Source organism: Aptenodytes patagonicus, chromosome 10 (assembly GCF_965638725.1).
Source record: "Aptenodytes patagonicus chromosome 10, bAptPat1.pri.cur, whole genome shotgun sequence".
Taxonomy (NCBI): Eukaryota; Metazoa; Chordata; class Aves; order Sphenisciformes; family Spheniscidae; genus Aptenodytes; species Aptenodytes patagonicus.
Window position 1 is genome coordinate 11556245 of NC_134958.1, and position 20279 is coordinate 11576523.

At 38.0% G+C, this 20279-nt stretch overlaps 1 protein-coding gene across 3 annotated transcripts in view; it reads left to right on the plus strand.

Moving 5' to 3' along the window:
• The window catches only part of ASB7 (ankyrin repeat and SOCS box containing 7), a 32467-nt gene extending 20590 nt beyond the window's left edge, over positions 1-11877 (plus strand). For 2 of the 3 annotated variants that reach the window (XM_076348038.1, XM_076348039.1), the window contains exon 6: positions 7407-11877. In XM_076348038.1, coding sequence (XP_076204153.1) covers positions 7407-7546 — 140 coding nt within the window. In that variant the 3' untranslated portion in view covers positions 7547-11877. The remainder of the gene's footprint in view (positions 1-7406) is intronic. The other variant, XM_076348040.1, reaches the window with a different exon arrangement.
• The last annotated feature ends 8402 nt before the right edge of the window (positions 11878-20279 follow it).

A 20279-nucleotide genomic window follows, 5' to 3' on the forward strand; every position in this document is an offset into this window, starting at 1 on the left:
GAGATCTGAATCTGCCTCTTCAGGAGTGTCAGTGGGTTAAGCTTGGGATACACTAATGCAAAATTAAAATAGAGATGCATGTATATAATATATGTGAAGACGGAGATATATATAGACATTCATTTTTTTATTTTTTTTGGTAGTGTGTATGTCTACAGAATTAACATGTGCAATTACAGTCCTGGATGGAATGATTTATGTTGAAGCTGAAGTTGAATGGGATTTGAGAATACTAAAACTTATAAAGAGAATGCTGGAGGTAGGAAACAATGCAAGTATTAGAAAAATACTTAAAGGTTTAAATAAACTTTAAGATACTAGAAATTCAATTATGATGTCAAAAAGGGGAATAAAAAAAGCTTGAACCTTTCCCCCTCCCCATAGCTCTCACTTAATTTAATCACTGTTCAGATAACGTAGCAGACGAGAGTCTATGACTAGCTATGCAAGTTGCTTGTCTGTGTTGAGGCAAATAGCTAAGTAAATGGATATGGCCACGGTAGTGTAATATGGCATGTATGTTAACAGGTATCAAAGAACTAATTTCAGATCTGGAACAAGATCTAAAGGTCACCAGATGAATTAAACTACAAATATTTCATCTGCATTCCTTTTTTTTTTTTTTTTTTTTGATTTTTCAAAGAGCAAATCTTTGGCTTTGACTAGAGGGTATAATTTTGTGTTCAGATTTATATAACGCTGTAAATGTGCAGAAAAACTTAGACAAAAGTCCTATTAAGGAAATCCTTATACATTTTGTCTCTATCCCTTTGCTAAGTAAAGATAACTTTTCACTAGGACTTTTTTTTTTTACTGGAAGAACATTTAAAAAAGTGTCTCTGCATAGTTTAAACTTTTATGAATACAGAAGTGTCATAGTGAATTAAGTAGATTTCTACATGTTTCATAACGTGGATAATTTCAAAGGAAACAGTATCTTCATGTTTGTTATAACATAGAAGAACTTTACTGGAATTGCAAGCTTTGTCTGCTTCCTTGGGTGCTGCTGGAAATCTTGCACTAATGAATATGGTCTGCTTTGTCATCCAGAGTTACGCAGGGAACTAGGGTAAGAGGGTTATTTTATAGTTTTCATTTTAGCTGGATCAGTGATAAGCAGATACTGTCTGAATCACGATTACTTTCTGCAGATTGCAGGTACCTATTTGTTAAAGACCAGTATAGTTTTTGATACCTTTATAAAGACATAGCCCAATTTCTTTCTTTCTAGAAAGAGGGAAGGTACCTTTCAAATAATTGTTTAACTCAACTCAGAATTGCCTAGTGTGATATTGAAAAATGTAGCTACTAAATCAGAGTGCAGTTGACTGTTTATATTAAGCAGTTGAATCATTTTTATATATCTATATACAGAGGTATACTTTGGAAGAGTTTTTTGAAGAGGTCTATGAAAAAAAAAATTTTTACATGTGGCATGTAAGGTAGAGCCACCCCCCACTCCCATTTGCACACCTATGCTGTACTCTGTTATAATGTAAAAAGAGTAACAATGCATCTTAAGCCTGTCTATGTTCAGAGCATCTTACTTATGTCTCCTAAAAATAGATAAACATTATGGTCTTGAATTTCGTAGCTGAATTTCCATAGCAATTTCAGTAAGACTGAATTTACAGAAACATTCCAAAATATTTTAAAAAATCTTACACAAGCATATTCAAATCTTAATTTCATTGCTAAATACACCTGTTATACTTAACATTGAGCTTTACTGGCATTCTGCTTTTTCGTATATAAATTTTCAGTCCAAAATACACTCCTCCTTGGTACATATTTTATGTGCCAGAAATACTGAAATTTAATAGACATCTAAAACTCATTGTGGAGAATTATTTTTCAAAGAGCAATGAAAACATGCTTCAAGCTCAAGTATTCTAACAGAGGCATACTGAACACAAAATTATGCTAGAACTTTTAAAATAACTTGCATGATATCCAGTCAAAAAGAATTAAAAGTGCTCTTTGTCCTGTTGAGCTAGATACTGATTCAAGGAGTTTGTTGACTTTCTCAATGAACGCTGGCATTCTCTTTGTCTCTAAATTCAGCCCTGCATGTCTTACATTAATATTTCAAACCTCTACATTCTTGATACTAGCTTTTTCTGGCATTTTGAATGCTGGAAAACCAAATATCCTCTTGTTATTCTGCTGATGTTTTTACAGAGTACAAGACAATGCATTTCCTAAACTGTTAGACCTACTCCTATTGCAATGAACAGCTGAATTCCCGTTCAGCTCAGCAACAGCCACTTCCTAGGTGATCGCATCCTTTCAGTATGATCCTGTTTGCTTGTGCATCCTCATCAGTGTGTTTCTCGGCTGGTGGGTGTGAGTTTCCAGTTGATAAGTTCAATTATCATTTTTAATTCCCCCCCCAAAAGCCAACAAAATTGTAACTAAATTTAATTGCTGGCAGTAGCTGAGTTCCTTCACAGTTATGAAATAAGGGATGGATTTAACAGTTAGCTGTGGATATAAATACTTATTCTGATACTCTAGAGGAACTGAGCTGCTGCCAGCCATACGTCAGCCTGGTTTCAACTTTTTTTTTTCCCCAATGTTTCACAAAACTTTTATTTTTACGTTTCCTTTGTAGCTAAAAAGAAACTACCAAATGGTTTCTTGCTACTGTTTTCAGCCTTTCACAATTCCCAGGGGGGGCAGAGGCTCAGTTTGAGAAATACCACTCTCAGCTTTTTTTCTAGAGAAATGTATTAATATCGCAGAGAAAACTGTGGACGGCTTCTGAAATATGTCACTGATGTTATTTTTCATTTTTTAACTTCTTCAGAAACTGCCTATCCACTTCAAACCAATGACACTGATTGTTTGCTTTTAAAAGCGGGGTTTTTTTAATAGGTAGAACAATACATCAGAGAGGATCTTCTTGCAGCCTACAAGCGTGTTAGTTACTCCTAAGTTTTCTCTTGGGTAACAGAACAGGTCAGTTCATGAGTTTTGCTTTGCGCAGGTGCTCTTGTATCTTCAGCGGAGGAAACTGGTAGCGATTCCCCCTTTCCACCTTTACAACACTTTTGCTTAAAACTGGGCGAGAATCCCTAAAAATCAGTGTTGTCAGAGGTACTAGGTCTAATATTACGCCTTAATGATCCTTAAATATAGACCTATTAGATGAGGTAGTGTTTTATATCCTGGGGAGCACGGTCTGCATAGGAAAAACGGGCAGGCACAGGTCTAAATGCATAAGCTGTGGAGCAGTTGTAACAGTGACATACAGTTCTTTGTATAGATAGTAAATCCTAAATGTAAGTTTTGTTTGTCTCTGGGATAGAACAGCAAACTCCCAGACAGAATAGCAGAAAAATCTTGAAACTGCAAAAAGGAAAGGAATGGAAAATCAGGATTAATTGTAATAATTTCTTGCTGTTAAAACATGCATTTTTTCCCTTGCTTTACCAGAGAAGGCCAATCTATTAATAATAATTTAAAAGGCTTATTTCATTATTTAAGTGAAATAATTATTGATTATTTAAGGGGGAAAAAAAAGCTCAGGAACTTACTTTGTTAGCAGTTGAAGAACTGAGTTAGGCAAATGTTTAAATTTTATACATACTGAAGTCTGCTGCCTCTAGAAAGAAAAAGAATCAAAAAGCAATTCCTCTTTATTTTATTACCCTATGTTTTACATTTCTTCTGTTTGGAAGAAACTTTTCTGTCATGTTTGGGAAACTATACACAAGAAGTGTGTTGGTGGGGATTTCTGCTTTCCATTACAGCACATAGCGTGAGCTGTGGAAGACAAAAGATGAACTATACATCTCTTTCCTGTAATTAATACTTCTAATTTATTTGATTATCTCTATAAAGCTTGCAAAATAAATTGACTGAAGTATCGAACTTGTTCCGGTGAACACGTTGGCAAACCTTCAGCTCTACAACAGTGGCAGGTGTTTGCTGCCCTGATGGTAACTTGGGTTGTGTAACAGCCTAACAATAACCCGGCTGCTCCGGAACAACAGCGCTGCCATCATCAAGGTGTCCCTTTGAGACCGGATCAGGGATGCGTTGGGGGTTTTTTTAAGGTGTTCAGTAGTTTTATGTCACTGTTTTGCGTGATAGTGGTAATTAGGTCAATCTTACCTTTTATGTTTGTGGGTTTTTTTGTTTGTTTCTTTTTTAATTCTCTTCCTTTCTAACTTATTTGCCTAAATAACTTTCCAAACTTGTGATGCAGGATATAACCAAAGTTGCTACTTCCTAATCATTTTTAAACAGAACTTTATTCATCATTTAACTTGTCTTACTTTGCCAAATTACTAATAACATTTTTCATTTGCCAAACCAAGGTTCACTGACATCGTCTGTAATCCTTTATTTTTTTTTTCTTTTTCATTCAGATGCAACCAAGAATGAGTAAGTGTTCTAGACACCGTTTCTAATAAACCACAAGTGCATTAATAACCCTGGAATTTGCAAGGCGTGACCTAAGACACTAACAGCCACTAGATGTAGCAACTGGTGCTTAACACTGGAAATGTCCATTGTTAACACATTCCCAGGAAATATTTTTAGGCTTATCAGGGGAAAATGTCATACATTTGATAATCGGGTCTTTTTGAATTAACTGATGACCAATTTCTTCTGGGTATTTTAAGTTGTCTGTTCCATTTTGTTCTCAAAAAACCCGTAGGATGTTAATTAAAAGGCATTCATTTCTGAAACCAGAAATCAGTGTCTCATAGCTGTATTATTGTGTACTCTACTACAGAAAATACACATACAGATCTGTAGTCCTCTCCACCCTCTAACGCTGCTGATTGCAGTTAACTTTTGAAAAGATGCATCCTTTCTGAACCCTGTTTGCATTCACATTTAAAGCATTAGAATGATTTCTTTATCGCTGTAAAGATTCCTCTGCTTGGTTTCTTACCAAAAGTAACTTTTCTTTCTCTGAAGCTCGAGCATTGAGCTGTTGTCCGATTTGTACAAATTCATTCCTTCAAGTGGGGGGTGGGGGTGGGGGAAATTGCTAAGAAGAAACCACCAGTGGACAAAGTAACTAATGATCTGTTTTCTAAGTCATGGCTGAAGGATATAATTAAAAATAAATTGACATTTAGATACTCTGGTGATAAGTATAATAAAAGTATTTTAAACTTTTATGAAAGAAACTCAAATTTTCATGTTCTTTAATTTCAAATCTGATTTCTTTAAAAACAGGCTGAGACTATTTTCATGTGTTACTTCTGCTAGCTTACCTCAGATAATTTTAGTGCTTAAGATAAATCCCAGTGTCTACCTGTCTGTCAGCCCATTTCTATAGAAAAACCCATGCAGGGGGAAAAAAGGAGGAACTTGCTATAAAGGGTAACTGAAACCATGTACAAAATGCCCAAAGTAGAAAACAGGAAATAGTTTCATAATCTCTTTACTCTGTGCTTACCAGGAAAGTCTAATAAACTCATAATGTCAATGTCTATTTAGCTGATAGAAGGTTTGTCGCTGAACTAGGAGGATGGAAGAAGGGACGGGCTCTGGAGCCAGCTGTGGGGCTGGCTTGGGTGAGAAAAACCCTCCCGTCTCCTCCGAACAGGTTTGTGCCTGGTGAGCTGACAGCATCCTACTGTCCACCGTAAAGCCTGCCCACGTCGAGCCCCGTACAGAAGGCATTTCCTCTTTCAAAAATGTCCTGCTTAATTGATGGCAGCTCAGGAAAGCTAATTGGAAACGTCCATCTAAGTTATTTTAAGTCGCTTTTGTTGTTTTGTACTGCTTTTTAAAGAAATTGATTCAAGCAGTCGGCTCAATAAAATCGCCATGCCGTTCTTTGCAAAAGCAAGCACTGTCCTTCACCATTAACAATTATACAGATAATAAAAGACTGCAGTAAGTTGCTCTGTTGGCAATAGATTATCTTGATGCCGGCATAAGCACCTACATTGTTTGTGGTGCCAAGTATTTTGACTTGGACAGCCATTGGGTGCCATAACTGTGTAAGCTTTTTTTTCTTTTTTTAGGCCATGACACAGTTAAGTCGATGATCAAAATATTGACTAGCACACCCTCAATGTGTTATTGGGATAATTTAAAAACAGATATAGCAGAATGAGGAAAAAGAACAAAGGCAGGCAGCTAGTTTGGTCAGAGGTTCGGAGTGGTTCCCATGGTGGGAGGTTATTAAATAGAGTCTTCAGCTTTGGAAAGAGGTACCACGCATGAGTGGAAGACAGAGATTAATATAAAGGTATGTAAAGTCGTGACTGGCATGAGAACAATTATTCGTTACTTTTTTTGTAACTCAAAGAATGGTAGGCACGCAATGAAGCGATCAGGAAGCAGATCTAAAATAAATAAAAGCACTTTGTAGTTTTCCAGCCAACGCCTAATTATATTGTGAAATTTGTTGCCACAGGATGTTTTGGATACTGAAAGTATAAATGGGTTCAAAAAACATTAGATGGATTTACAAAGGGCAGGCCATTCATAGCTATTAAAGACATAGATCTGTGGGCAGTCTCTGGTTCAGGAAGGCCCAAAGGCACTGGTGCTGAAAGCTAGAAGGGTATATTGGGACAGGATTTCTCAATGTCTGTTGTTCTGCTCTTTCTTTCTTTCCTTCTTCCTTGGGATCCATTGCTGGGTACTTCCAGATACAAGGCTAGATTAATCTTATGTTATATTGCATGGGGGAACCGTTTTTCAAGGTGTTTGACTTTTAACAGTTTCCTGTTAAGAATGAGTTTGAAAAGGAACCAGTTATTTTGGAAAATCCTTGCCAGAAATTCTGAAGTTCATGTGATGTCAGTAAAGCTTTTCCTCTGTGGACAGTGGTTAACTCATATTTTCATCTCTTTCTGTTTGACGAGGTTGTGGCTGCATCCAAAGCCTAAAGGCTTCGTCTTTTCATTAGAAGGGAAAAAAATCTTTGACTCTGCCACACAATCCTTGAATAACTTTTATAAACCCTCACTCTCTAAGGAGACTGCCTAGTCCTGTCGCAGTTGAACGTAGAAGTTTTTGTCTTAATGTTTGAAAAGAAGTGAGGCTGAGGGTTTTTTTTTTCCTTAGGTGTTACAAAGACAGAAAAAAATCCACAAAAAGTTAAATGGAGGAGTTATGCTGTTCTACAATGCTTAAGCATATGTTGCCACCTCGTGGGAATCCTCACACGGATAATGTCACTTTACACTGGCATCAGTAAAATTATGTACATGTAAAAAATGTTTTTAGGATTCATCCCTCAATTTCATTGAATTATTGTTCATTAGAAAGGTATTAACTTCCACCCTTTTTTCTCTTGTAATTTTTCCCTTCCCTCTGCCTCTTAGAAAACAGCAAACATCTGTGATTTTACTGAGTAAATGATCTCTTAAAGTATGTTTAAAATGTGATCATTTTACTTTTATGTGTTCCTTTTGTCTTTTCAGGACAGCCCAGAAACTTGCAAGATCTATGCCGAATTAAAATCCGTCAGTGTATAGGCCTTCAAAACCTAAAACTACTTGATGAACTACCCATTGCCAAGGTCATGAAAGACTACTTAAAACACAAATTTGATGATATCTGATATCCATGAAGAGAAGAACTCTGAGCAAGATTAGTTATATTCTAGATACTGAAGAGGCTTGTTGCCTTGCACAAAGTATATCCTATGCAAATTCTGATTTTTCTGTGAAGTCAGAAGGCAGGTATACACTTCCTTGGGTTTTTTATACCACATGCTAGAAGGTCTTAATTTTTGGTTTCTTGGTCCAAGTTTACAAGGTCCAAGCTTTCTATACAATATTACATTTTAAAAATTGCTGTTGGTTTTTTGTTTGTTTGTTTTCACATTAAGTGTGCAGACTTGCAGTGGAGATGGAAGGTAGCCTCTCAAGGGAAGTGGTTGGTTTGAATTGGCATGCTGAGCAATTATTCAAGAAAATAAACTTCAGAAATCAAGGCACCAGTCCTGCAAAAGGATACCGATAGAAAGACCTTGAGAGCCCTGTTGTCTGTTGGGACTCTTGTCTCTGCCAGGGTGTATGTTTTTGCAGGATAGAGGGAAGAGTTGATAATCAACATGTTCTAGGGTACTGTATGAATATCATTTGGAAATTAAAGAAAAAATGCAGTTACCCTATTTGATTTGAGGGTCTATACATTGGCTCTTTTTATATTATTCTTTTCCTAATTACTGTAGTTGGGATGCCCATAAAATTCAGGCCCTCTTCTTTCCTGACATTCCCTGTTAAATGGGTGGCTGTTTGTAAGTCTATTTTTAACAGTGACTACACTACAAAGAGGCATAGCCTGTGTATTTTTTACATTAACTTAAGAGTAAACAAATTTAGATTTTTTTTTTTTGAAGCCAATGTATTCTGTTTCTCATACAGTGCCTCCTGTGCAATAATCTTTCTGATGTATTTTCCCTTTATGTGTGATTCCCCCCCCACTATTCCTCATTTAGTCTCAGTGCATTATTTGTGAGAATAGGAACTGCTGCCTCGCTGTAGTGTTGATGTGACATTACTAAATTGATGTGGCAGTTGCTGTTTGTTATTACTCCCTAAATTTCATGAATGTATAACCTGCTTTATTTCACTTTCAGTTGTAATTTTATCTACGAGGTCTCAGCCAAATTGTGTCCACTTAAAAAAAAAAAAAAAAAAAAAGAAAAAAAGAAATTGGCCAAACCCTTTTATTTTAAAGGCAGTGATGGATTTTTTTTTTTTTTGGTTGCTCTGAAATTCAGTTTGTTTCAGGTTAGAGAGTGGGAAGTGCACATAAGTTAAGATGCATTTTATATGTGCACTAACAAGAAAAGCCCCATTCATATTGAAAGTTTAAATTTTACAAACATTAAGTGGTTTCCAGTTAATCTGAAAGGAGTACTGAAATTTGGCTACTGAATGTGTTTTTCATACTAGGCATTAAAAAGATCTGTTAGAGTTTTGTTTCTGATCATAAAAAAAAAAAGTTCTGGCTATCAAAAAAAGATTGGGCCAAAATGTGCAGTTGTTTCACTCTCTTTATTTTGAAGGGATTACCGAGTCATCATAAGGTTCTTGCCAGTGTCCTCTACTTTTGTTTTGCCATTCTACTGGCTCCGAAAGAGCCTCTTTAATATCAGGAGTGCTTTTGTACCAGTTATACCAATGGAAGTGGGAAGATGAAAGGAACGGTGGTGGCTTTTAAGTTTAACACTTTGACTTTAAAAATATTTAATATTAAAAATACAAAAAGCAAGGTGAAGCAGGTATACTCATATTATATTTAACTGTGCTAGTTCCTTTTAATATCTTATAACCCTGGACTGCAGTTCCTTGAGCATGAACCTTATCACTGATAACGGATGCACCGGAACTATGGCAAGCAAGGAGGATTATCTCTCCCTATTGTGCCTGGCATTGCATCAGGTTTCCAAACAATACGTGATTTTGGAGATTCATGGCTCAGAGGATTGATAATGAGATGTTGAACCTCTTTATCCCCAATTTGTATGGGTTCAAGTCCAGCCTGCTTGAGCAGTGACCAAAAGTTCATGCCTCAGCAGCCTGCGGGAGCAAGTATGTCCAACCGTAACACCACGCAGTCCGTGCGGTGGTCACCTCTAGGCAGTAGAGCTTTATAGTGCTTCCTCCAGGTTGTATGTAATGGTGGTGGCATTGTAGCAGGGACAACCTGAGAGAGTGGGTGGGGTGGGCGTGTGAGCTTGTGTGCCTGATGGTGTCTGTCGGCTCCTAGTGAAGCACGAACGATCAGCTGTTACGATCTGTAAGCTCTGCAGTACTGAGACAGGACGGACGTTAAGAATTGGCTGGCAGGTTTTAAGCATGAATCTTCAGTTTTGTGACATGAGATCAGAACCTTAAAATTGCTTCCTTTTTTTTTTTTAAAAAGTACTTAGTATTGTTCACTACATTTGTAAGCTGGTCTAAACCAATGTCCTTCCCCACTGAATTTTTACAGTAATATTTTTTAAGGTAATCTAGAGTATATTTTAGTTGCAATCTATATTAAGGCAAATTATTTGTTCTGTCTGTTGCTGTGACTGAAGAAAATTATGGAAGACTTTGGTAACAAGAATGCTATTTAATGAAGAAATGTGTAATTCCATTATTTATTGTTTGAGGTTTGTTTTTTGGTTATTTCTTTTAAATAACTGACATCTAAAGGGAACACAGATACATTTCAGGCCAGTAAAAAGGCTTTCTTTTAAATTCATTTTCACCCTATGCTCTCTCCCCTCCCCAAGGTGGAGGGAAGCCCTCGCCCTTGCTTACAATGCTAAGCCATTTCTTGTAGCTTGTTTCTCTGGCCTTGATTCAGCAAAGCACTGCAGCACATGTGTGTCTGTGAACCTACTGACAGTCCCGTTCACTATCTTAAGTTATACACGTGCTCGAGTGCGAGTGAAGTATGATTATTCATTGTTAATCCTACCCAAATTTCAATAATGGGGAATCTGGTCTTTTTTTTTTTATTATTACTTTAAATATTGTGCACAAATACTTTGAAGAACAAACTGAACTTTGTTTTTCATCTGGACTAGAATGTGGAAGGAGAAGTGCATAATATAGACTTGTTATGTAGCCTAGTTCCATTACCTTAAAATTCACAGTTGAACACTTTTAATAAACCTTAAAAAATTGGCAAATACACCAAAGAATCAATATGAGTAAAAGACTCTGATCATTAACAAACTGCAAACCTCATCCTTTAAAATAAAGCAGAAAGTTTTTGTAAATATTTATGTTTATAAATGTACAGCAGAGTAAGAGTGTTTTTTAGATTATTTAATTACCATATTTCTAAACTATTTACACTATAGACAATACTTGTTAATTTGAAAAGCTCTTGAGTGTTTTTTTGTTTGTTTTGGGGTTTTGGTGTGGTTTTGTGTTTTTTTTGTTTTGTTTTTTTTTTTAAGTTCATTATCACTCATGCTTGGAATAACTCTGGCTTCCTCAGGATAGCGTGGAAAATTCAGTTTTCTGGCTCTAGTTGGCAATCATAGGAGAACACATCTGGACAAACTCATCGGATAAAAACCCAGAGGCAAAAGAGAATATGTAGCGTGTTTACCAGGGTGGACCTGGGCTTAGGTGGAAAAATTTGGATCCTAACTTTCTCACTTAAATCTGTCAAGAGCCCTCAATGACCTTGTGACAAGAGCAACTTGCAACCTGCCCACAGGTCTAGCTTCCATGCAACACTGTTACCAATATTATAATGTATTTTGTTCTTCCTTTGCAATGTAAGTTTTTGCTTTGGGTCAATTCGAATTTAAAAAAAAAAGAAAAAAGTTAAACCTGGTTAAAACCTTTTTTTTGGTTTATGTTTTGTTTATTTCTAATGTAATGTTTTAATAACATAATACCACTTTACACATTTTCTCTCAATGTTTGTCTGTCTCTTCTACTCCTTTTCCCTTCTCTGGTGCACATGATTCTGGTAATGCGGTTGCTACTCAAATTTGCCCCTGCAAATAGGAGTTCAGATGTCTCATGAATTGAAACGTGATTTTTACCAGTAAATAATGAGCATAAAACTTGGTCTAGAGCTGGACTTCAGAAGGGGGAACAAACTGGTCTACAGCTATGAGTAGTTGGGTTTTCCCTGCTCAGATTCCAGTGCAGCCACTTCAGGATTTTCGGAAAGGTTCACCTTTCCTCCTCAAGTTCGTGTACTGACCGAGATACAAAAATGGACCAAATAGAGGTCATATTTTGCAGTTGAATCTGTTTGGTGTCCATTTACTACTAATAAAAGTTGAATAAGGGGCATGTATATGAATATTCCTGGCACACAAATGGGAACTGGAAGCATTTGGTTTCAGTCATGAGAGTAATGTACAACCAAAAGTTGCAGTAAGGTTTTGGACCCTAAAAATTTGGAGAGAGAGGAGGCTAGATTTAAAGACATTACTGCTAAAGGGTAGTAAGGGGAAAAAAATTGTTTTCCATTGCTCAGTAGCAAACTATACAAACATCACTGGGAGTACATATTCTGTACAACCAACAGTTGTGTTTAGAACTGTTGATGATGGCTACTAACAGACTGGCCAGACTTTGACTGGTATGTTTACTGAATGCTGTGTTGAAGACTTTGTTCCTGTTTATGTATCATATTTCCTGTTTGAGTGTTCACTTGTTAAGTTTAAAACAATTAATGACTAATGTTACTACTTTAAAAAAACTGATTTACAAGCTGTTGACAAATGACGTGTTTAGAATATACAATCTTTCCATATGTTGGTGTAAGTGTGCGATAAGGAAGCGTACTTATTTTATATGGCAAAACACTTTTTTTACCATAGTGCATAACAAAATTTTTGTACTTTTGAAAGCAAAAGTAATGGAACTGATGAAAATGAGCAAAGAACAGGCCCTGCCATGTCTTTCCTCAAACAGCCTGGACTGAAGCATTTAAATTCTCTTTGCTCTAGTCTCTCCCCTCTGCTTTGGGGCTACCACCGCCTCAAAGATTTTATACTGTTTTTTGAAACTGGAATAGTATTGAAAGGCCAAAGTTTGCTCTTTTCCTATATCACTGGCATATTGAATCTCTTCTGTAGGATTCTACTTCTTGACTTATGTTATTAGCCAAAGTAAAGCTCAACATGTGATTTAATCCCATGACAATAAGAAACAAACCAGATATATACATTGCTTTATGAAACCATGCTACCAGGAATTCCTCAGCCAGTGCATTCCCCAGGGATCCACAACGTGCAGCTGGAACAGCAAAAAGTTGGGATCGAAAGCTGCGTTGGCTTTTATTGGGAAATCTCCAGCTGTCTAGTGAAGAAATCAGAACTCCAGCTGTTTCCTCCACATCTGGGGTCTCTAGTGCTGCTGACTGCTGTTTGTGAGGTCCCAGGTAAGTTTTGAATGCTGTTAAGGCTTGTCTTCATGTTTGTAAGCAGGATGTTTGACACATCTACAGAGGGTGCTTGTAAAGGGTCTGAAAGCATTTCTATGCCTTCTCTAAACTTGCCGGGTTTTTCTGTATAGTGGAGTTTGTGTAGTCTTATAGCAAGTGTGTTTGAGAGTGATGGGTGCTACAGAGAGTGAGTATTTCCCAGACTTTGACTTGATCTGCTGCAGTGTTTTGCAGACCCCTCAGCATCCATGAAATATTCCTAAAAGGTCTGGGAAAGGTGAATGAAAAACAAGCTTATAGGCAGTAGGTTATACAAGGGTAAATGCTTTTAAGAGAAAATTTAAGTCTGTAAACAACTAATGTACAGCAAACAGTATCTATTTTCTGTTAAAGACCATAAAATTGGCCATAACTCTTCTGTTTTGATTTGCAAAAATAGAGTTTATGTGCAGTCTTAGTACTATCCAAATATATCAGAAGATCATCTTCTCCTGTTCTGTCACAAGTAACTAAGAGTTAATGGAAGTATTACACTAAATTCTGTCCTCATTTCTGACTTACACCATTGTAACTCCACTGAAGGTGGTGGTTACTCAACATTTAATCTAGTGTGAAAGAGTAAATAATTGATTTGGATGGCCAGCTTGCAGTCCTGCTCCTTGCTTTATGGCCTAAGGAGGAGAGTGTTTTTGGAAAGTATTTGCAAAACGCTTTGTGAAGGAGCGCTAAGAGAGATTCTGTAGTTGGGACCAAATTTATAAGCAACCAGTAGACAATTTTTTTTTCGCCTAAAAACATGGCCTGTTTTCGTAGAGTTGCTTAAATGCTTTGATATCTAGTCCTGAGATTGTGAGAGACATTTCAGTTTGTCCATTTTGTATCTTGAGAAACTTAACATATCTGCTTATTCTCTAATACAGCAGATTAAAGTAGATCTGCAATGAAATGTAAACTCATTTTATTTTAAAGGCTTAATTTTAAAGCCATTACAGATTAAATTTTATATACGCCAGTGTAACAGCAGGTTCTTCTGTTCTTTGCTGAACGCATGCTTGCTCGCAGCCAGTAGTACATCTGCATTCACAATGTATTTAAAATACTAGGTTGCGAATTTGAGTAGCATCTTGTCGTCTGAAACAGTTAGAGCTGCCCTTGTCACTGGTATGGCTAAGCCTAAAGTGAGGCTCGGAAAAGTTACATGTCCATGTCCTGTTCAGCTACAAGCCAATTCTGTGTGGTTTTTAGGTTCTCATCTGTTACTACCTGACTATAGCATTTGCATGGGATGATAGAAATTTAGATTCAGCTTCAGCTGGTGCTTGATTTTTAAACCTCAGAGAGTGCCCAGCTGCAGGACATGGGTTATTGAAATGTGACTTCCATGCTATGCCTGTCTCAACCAACTCAACTTGAGGTCCATCCCCTAGCTATCTGGGTATTGCTCATCTCATAATGGGTTTTAATATAGCTGTTAGGAAGCTAAACCAAATAATTTTTAGACAGCAGTCAGTCTGAAAATAAAGTGACCGGGGTGTTTGGTAGGAAGATGAAGTTGAGATGTGGGATTGCGTGTGAGAGAGTGCAGAAAATGTGGCTTTTGATCTTACAGAAATGTTTGGTATGTGGGTTGTTGGGCTCAGAAGTTTGAATGTCCTTAATATAAAATAATCTGCATGAGTATTTGAGTTTGTTCCTTTTCTACTTTGTGTGAGCTGTTTAATGGTTAGTGAGCCAGAAAAAAAATCACTGTTTTCTGATGGTTCAGGCACCTTCCTGATGAGTGGAAGACTTGAATTAACGTTCCCACTCTGAACCAGGCAAAGCAATTAAGGATGGGGATTTGCACTTGCATTCCCACCTTTTAGTGCTGTGGTTACAGGTTTGTAAAATTGTGCCACAGAGAGAGAGCGTAACAAAACTATTACACAATCTCTGAGGTTGACCCTGAAAAGTCATCCAAAGCAGGTACCCAGCTGGATGGAGCTCATCCTTATGTCTCTTGCATGTGTGAACAAGCGACTGATGCTCTTGGGGTTTTTTTGTCCCTACTTATCTGTAATGCACCTGGAAAAAATTACTCAGACCTCTTCTGGTTCCCTGAGCACCTTACCTTGAGCTCTGGTGATGTTTCTATTTATGGGCACCCGCCTGCTTCCAGCTCTAGCCTTTGATATCAGTGCTGACCTTTTCTTCCTCATTCCTCAGGGAATGAGACCTTCCTTGCTCTGAAGGAGACCGCCCCAGCAGGTGGATTGAATGGTGGGATTGCAGGCGTCATGTAGCGGTGGCACTTGCCAGTCCCAAATCTAGTGCTTGGCAGTGCTCAGAACGACCGAGGAATGGATGGAGTGATCTCTGCAGGCATCTGAAAGAGGGAAGGAGTCTGGGTGAAGCGTATGGAAGGATATTTAGGCTGAGTCCGAAAAGAATGAATACATACTTATTTGTGTAAGTAGGGTAGGCAGCTGAGCTGGCATCTAAGCTGATGCCAGGACCATGCATCCAAGCTGAGCATGGACCTAAGATTGTGTGGTTAGAAAAAAGTGATGCCGTGAAAGCAGATACAAAGCAAATGTTGATTGCGATGTATAGAGCAGGATTGAGAAGGGGAGGTAGGATATTGTCTGAAATATATTTACTGTTGTCATTTCAAAATGTCTGGCAGCCTACATCTCCTGCTCTTCCATCAGAGGAACATGCCATTGCCACAACTTGGGGATATTGTGGATGTAGTGTGTCAGTCTTAATGCTGTCCCCTCTGCCCCTGTCTCAGGGGCATTAGTTTCCTACTGTGTCAGCCTCTTCTGCACAGTTTCCTCACCGTATGAAGGCAGAGTAGCTTGAAAAGGAAAGATGGTGAGGAAGAGGAGACTGGGGATGGTGATTAAGGTGGCAGTGATAATTGTAATGTGTGCCTTGCGCGGTGGTTGGGGGGAAAGATCACACCTTTTGTTGTAGTGTAGCTGAGTTTGCTATTGATCTGTTGTGAATCTAAGTGAAAAATCTAATGTGGTGCTAGTTTTTGTGATATTGCTCAGGACTCCTATATGCTTTGTTTTTATTTTGTTTTAATCTGCTTGCATGGCTAAAGAATCAATACTCTTCTTTTTATAAAACCAAAATATCTTACTCTGTGTTTTCATTTACTTCAGTTCCAGTGTTTCATCCCAGATCACCAATTTATCTTGTGGTGGTGTTTTAAGACTCAAAAACACTTAGCAAACTTCTTTCTCATCACAACCAGTTACTATTTTAACGGAGCAAGCTGACTAAGGGCACAACAAAATCCTATAGTGACGTATCTGCATTATTAGTACTCTGTCCTGTAACTCTGCTTTTAATTTATTCGTGTCCAAGTAAATTAAATTAAGTGGCTTTCTTTAAGAGTCTCATCAGTTATTATCAACCAATATCAGAAAACACTTTAAACAATTCCAAATAAGACTTCTTTGAAAGATGATCCAGATATGGGCAATTTCAATCTTACCTGGTAAATAGCTTCAGATGACCTCTGCTGCTAATCGAGTCTTGTATTTTGTGTTTTCTTCTTCCCAAGCTTGGGTACAACACTGATTATTTCTCCCCTCAAGACATTTTGTCAAAATTTTTGAAATCTACCATTTTGAGCAAAGAAAAGCTTTGCCGAACTTGAATTGCTTTCACAATTCTTTGGCCTTCCCTCTGTCTTGGTAAGAGAACAGCTTTTAATGAGAGCAGAGCCCTTGTTTTAAAGGGCATTTTTAATGGCCCCTACATTTTGCCCAGATGTTCAGTGTCTTATCTAGTACTTTGTCAATTTGTAGTTATCTTGTTAATAAAGTGGCTTTTTGTCAGATACATGTAGTATAACAGTTACTAGTTATATTCGTATATACAGCTGAACTTGCTGGCTTTGAGTATTTCCTGTGCTTCATAAATACTTATATAATCTGTTGTGCAGGCTCAGCTGTTCTTAATTCTAATGTGATTCATATTGTGCTTAGAAATCTGACATTCTTGACTTGTCAGAAATATTAATATATGTTAGTGCCATATCTATTGAAAATTGACATGTTTTTTGCAGTGCTTTAATTTTCACTTCTTTATATTGCAGCATTCCATATTGAGCAACGCGGCATTGTTTGCTTTTAAATTTCCCTCTCTCCTTCAGTCCTGAGAAACCAGAAATATTAGATTATATCTTTCTCTTGGCTTGCATAGTTTTCACTTGTAGTGAATTATGCCATGCAAAACCGTATCCCTCCAGTGAGAATTTGGTTGTCATTGTTATGAGCTACATCTGGACTGTATAATACTTTGTACTTTACACTACAAAGACTCTTTGCCCATGGCTCAGAGTCAGAAACCATACCTCGCCAGCAAGTAGGAATAGCTCTTTCCTCTAGCAAAAGTGCCATGCTTATCCTCCTCAGGCCTTTCTGCTGTGGACAGAGCTGTTGTACAGACAAGAATGCTGCTCTAAAGCTCCAAAGGTGGTATGACCTTGACTCTTAATAGACAGCCAAAAGTGTTACGGGAATGTTGAGCTCCGTGTGGACAGGTCCCCTTTCTTCAATGGGTCTGGGGGAGACCAGAAGGAAAATTCAGACTTCCATCTACTTGAGCCAAATAATCTATCCTGATAACTGGATGAAAGTTTATCTTCAGGAAAGAAGTTTGAATGCACCTTTAAGGTCCATATCATGGCAAATCAAAAGCCTTTACTGTTCAGCCACTTCTGTGTTTAATTACCCTACCGCAGAGGAGCTGAAGCTTTTGTTTCCAGGTTGAGTCTTTCTGATTTCAGCTGGGAAATAATAAATGTTGCTGTCTCTCTGTGCAGTCTTTCATCTTGCTGATGATATCATTTTCTTGTATAGTCATGGGGGTAGTAAATGATTACTATTCAGACTTCCTCTTCAAAATGAGACTTAAAGAGTTTGCCTCTCACTCCCCACATTGTTTTTGTTGCTGTCATCTCTTATGCCATGCTCCTTATCAAATATTTGCATGGTATAGACTCACCAGTTCTTTACTGAGGCTGTTTGATTCTGACAAGGCACTATACAACCAAACCTTCTTTGGAGGATTCTCTTGTTTGTGAAGTAATGAAGACGCAATGCCACTTGGTTGCCCAGAGAAGAACATTAAAAACGTGTGGACTTCGGGTTTTGGGTGTTTGGGTTTCTTCCCCCCTCCCCCAGCCTATCTGCTAGGTCAAGAGAACATCAAGTGTTCCAAGCAAAAGTGCCCCTGTAGGCAGAAACCTTGGAGGTTGCTCCAATTGCTCATATATGCAAGGAAAAAATTTATAAGAGCCATACTCAGAGCTGGTGCTGGAAGAAACACTCTCGTTGAAGCATAAAGCTGTACTGATCTTGAATTGAAATAGCATTTAAGTGTTATCTTTTTCTGTCCATGCAGAAGAAAATGCACAGCTCATTTTTTGAAGCCACATCTCTCATTTCCTGTCCTTATCCATGTCCTCTGCCATCTCTTTTTCCCAAATATATTATAGCACCAGCAAAGTCAACTATTCTGCGACGAAAAAATCTACTTTGAATTGAAATCCTAAATATCTGTTTTGTATACTATTAAGAAACTTAAGTTTTTATTATAGAGCGTAAATGAAGTCCAGATACGCTCCACAGCTTGCTATTGGTATCTGTGTAGTGTGATCTCTTGTAAAGACAGGAGATGAGCTGACGCTCAGTAAAGTTCCCTTGACTCATCTGTCTTACCAGAACATACCACAGCATAGATATGTCATGTTTTTTAAGTAGCATTTATTCTCAAAGTAGCTAGTCACAGCTGCCTTTTATTCCTGCAGTGTACAGATGTGAGGTTACAGTACCGTTCTTCCCCCAGAATGATGTATTGCTATCGTGACCTTGACTTCTTACGGAGGTTCATGGCCATAAAAATCACTTTGTTCAAGGGCACTGGCTGTAATAAATAAGCTTAGCTAAACCATCACTTTTTCACTTTTACTGATTTCACTCTTCTGCTTTATGACAGAGGTTAATACAGAGAATTAGATTTCAGTGACACTGTTTAAACCTCTTTATCCTTGTCTAATTAAACTGAATACTTTAAAGATGATTCATGTTGCTTGACACCCTTGCATCTAAATACTCTTCTTTTAGATGGAAAGTAAAGGAAATGTGCAGACTAGAAATTCAAATCAGCCTTTCTCTCAGTTATTGAGAGAGGGTGGTTCTTGTTTTTAAACTTTCACTAGAAAGCACTATACTTTTCCAATATCTGGTGTGATGATAGGTAGCTCCCAGATGGGCAGATTCCCAGAAAATGTGTCTTAAAGGGAAGAGTTCAAAAGCTGTCCAGGTAACCCCAGTTTCAGTGCAGAGCAGCATGGTTACCTGTTGCAGAGTGGCACCAATGAATTTTGGAGGTTGCGACTTCACCTGAGCTGCATGCCTCGGGTTGGCATGTTGGTAGGACCCAGGACTAGGTACAACCTTCCCTCTACCCCACCACCCATCTCCCCGCGCATCCGACTTTCTGGTCTTGGGAGCTACGGTGTACCCTGGTAAGGAAGTTTATGGGAGGGGGGAGCAGGACTGCTTGCTCCATGTACTGTTCCTCCCACCATAGGACAGCTGTGGTCTTGTGGCAGATTCTTTCAGGTTTTGTCAGCTCAGTCAACAAGGAGACACTGAAATGAAAGTTTTCTGCCTTCTAATGAATAGTTCTTCCTCAGCTACCAGGAAGTACTTGGTTTTGCGTAACATTTTGTGTACTGTCCCTTCCAGAAGGCGTGGTGTGAGTAACAAAGGCAGGGTTGAAAGATACTACGGTTTCCCTTCCTCCTCATTGCAGGACTTAATGATATAAAGAGCACAGTATTTCATTCATGTTTGTTGCTGTTTCTGCTTGTGGGTTTTTCACAATGCTGTGGTCAGGACGATGACAAGATAAAGGATGACTAGTGTAGATCTGCTCCCTCTTTTAGAATAGCAATAACCCCCTTTTCTGATTATATTTCCTCTCCCCTCCCTTGGAAAATTTGACTCAGGAATCCATCACAAAGGAAATAAGTTCATTTGAATTTCTATTGAACCTTGAAAAGCTGTTTTTATAAAGTCCTATTTGGAGGCTTTCAACAGTGGCCCTTTGACAAGAGCACGAGGCAAAACTGAAACTCCCAGTCCAAATACTCCAGTGTCAGTGGCTTGCCCTTGGCTCTTGCACCGTATCACAGATGGAAAATGAGACCATTACTCATTCTTGGGGGTATACTCTGTGATCCGAGTCCTCAATAGCTGTAATAGTAAGAATCTCTACCATACAAGGAAAAATTACTGTTAGCTAATTGAAAAAAATGCCAGCAGAAATCTGCTTTATTTGGAGGTGAGAGAAGAAGGAACTGTCTGAATGTGATGACTTATTTTCCAGTGCCTTTGCAAAATTTCTGATGTTCTTCTAAGTAAGAA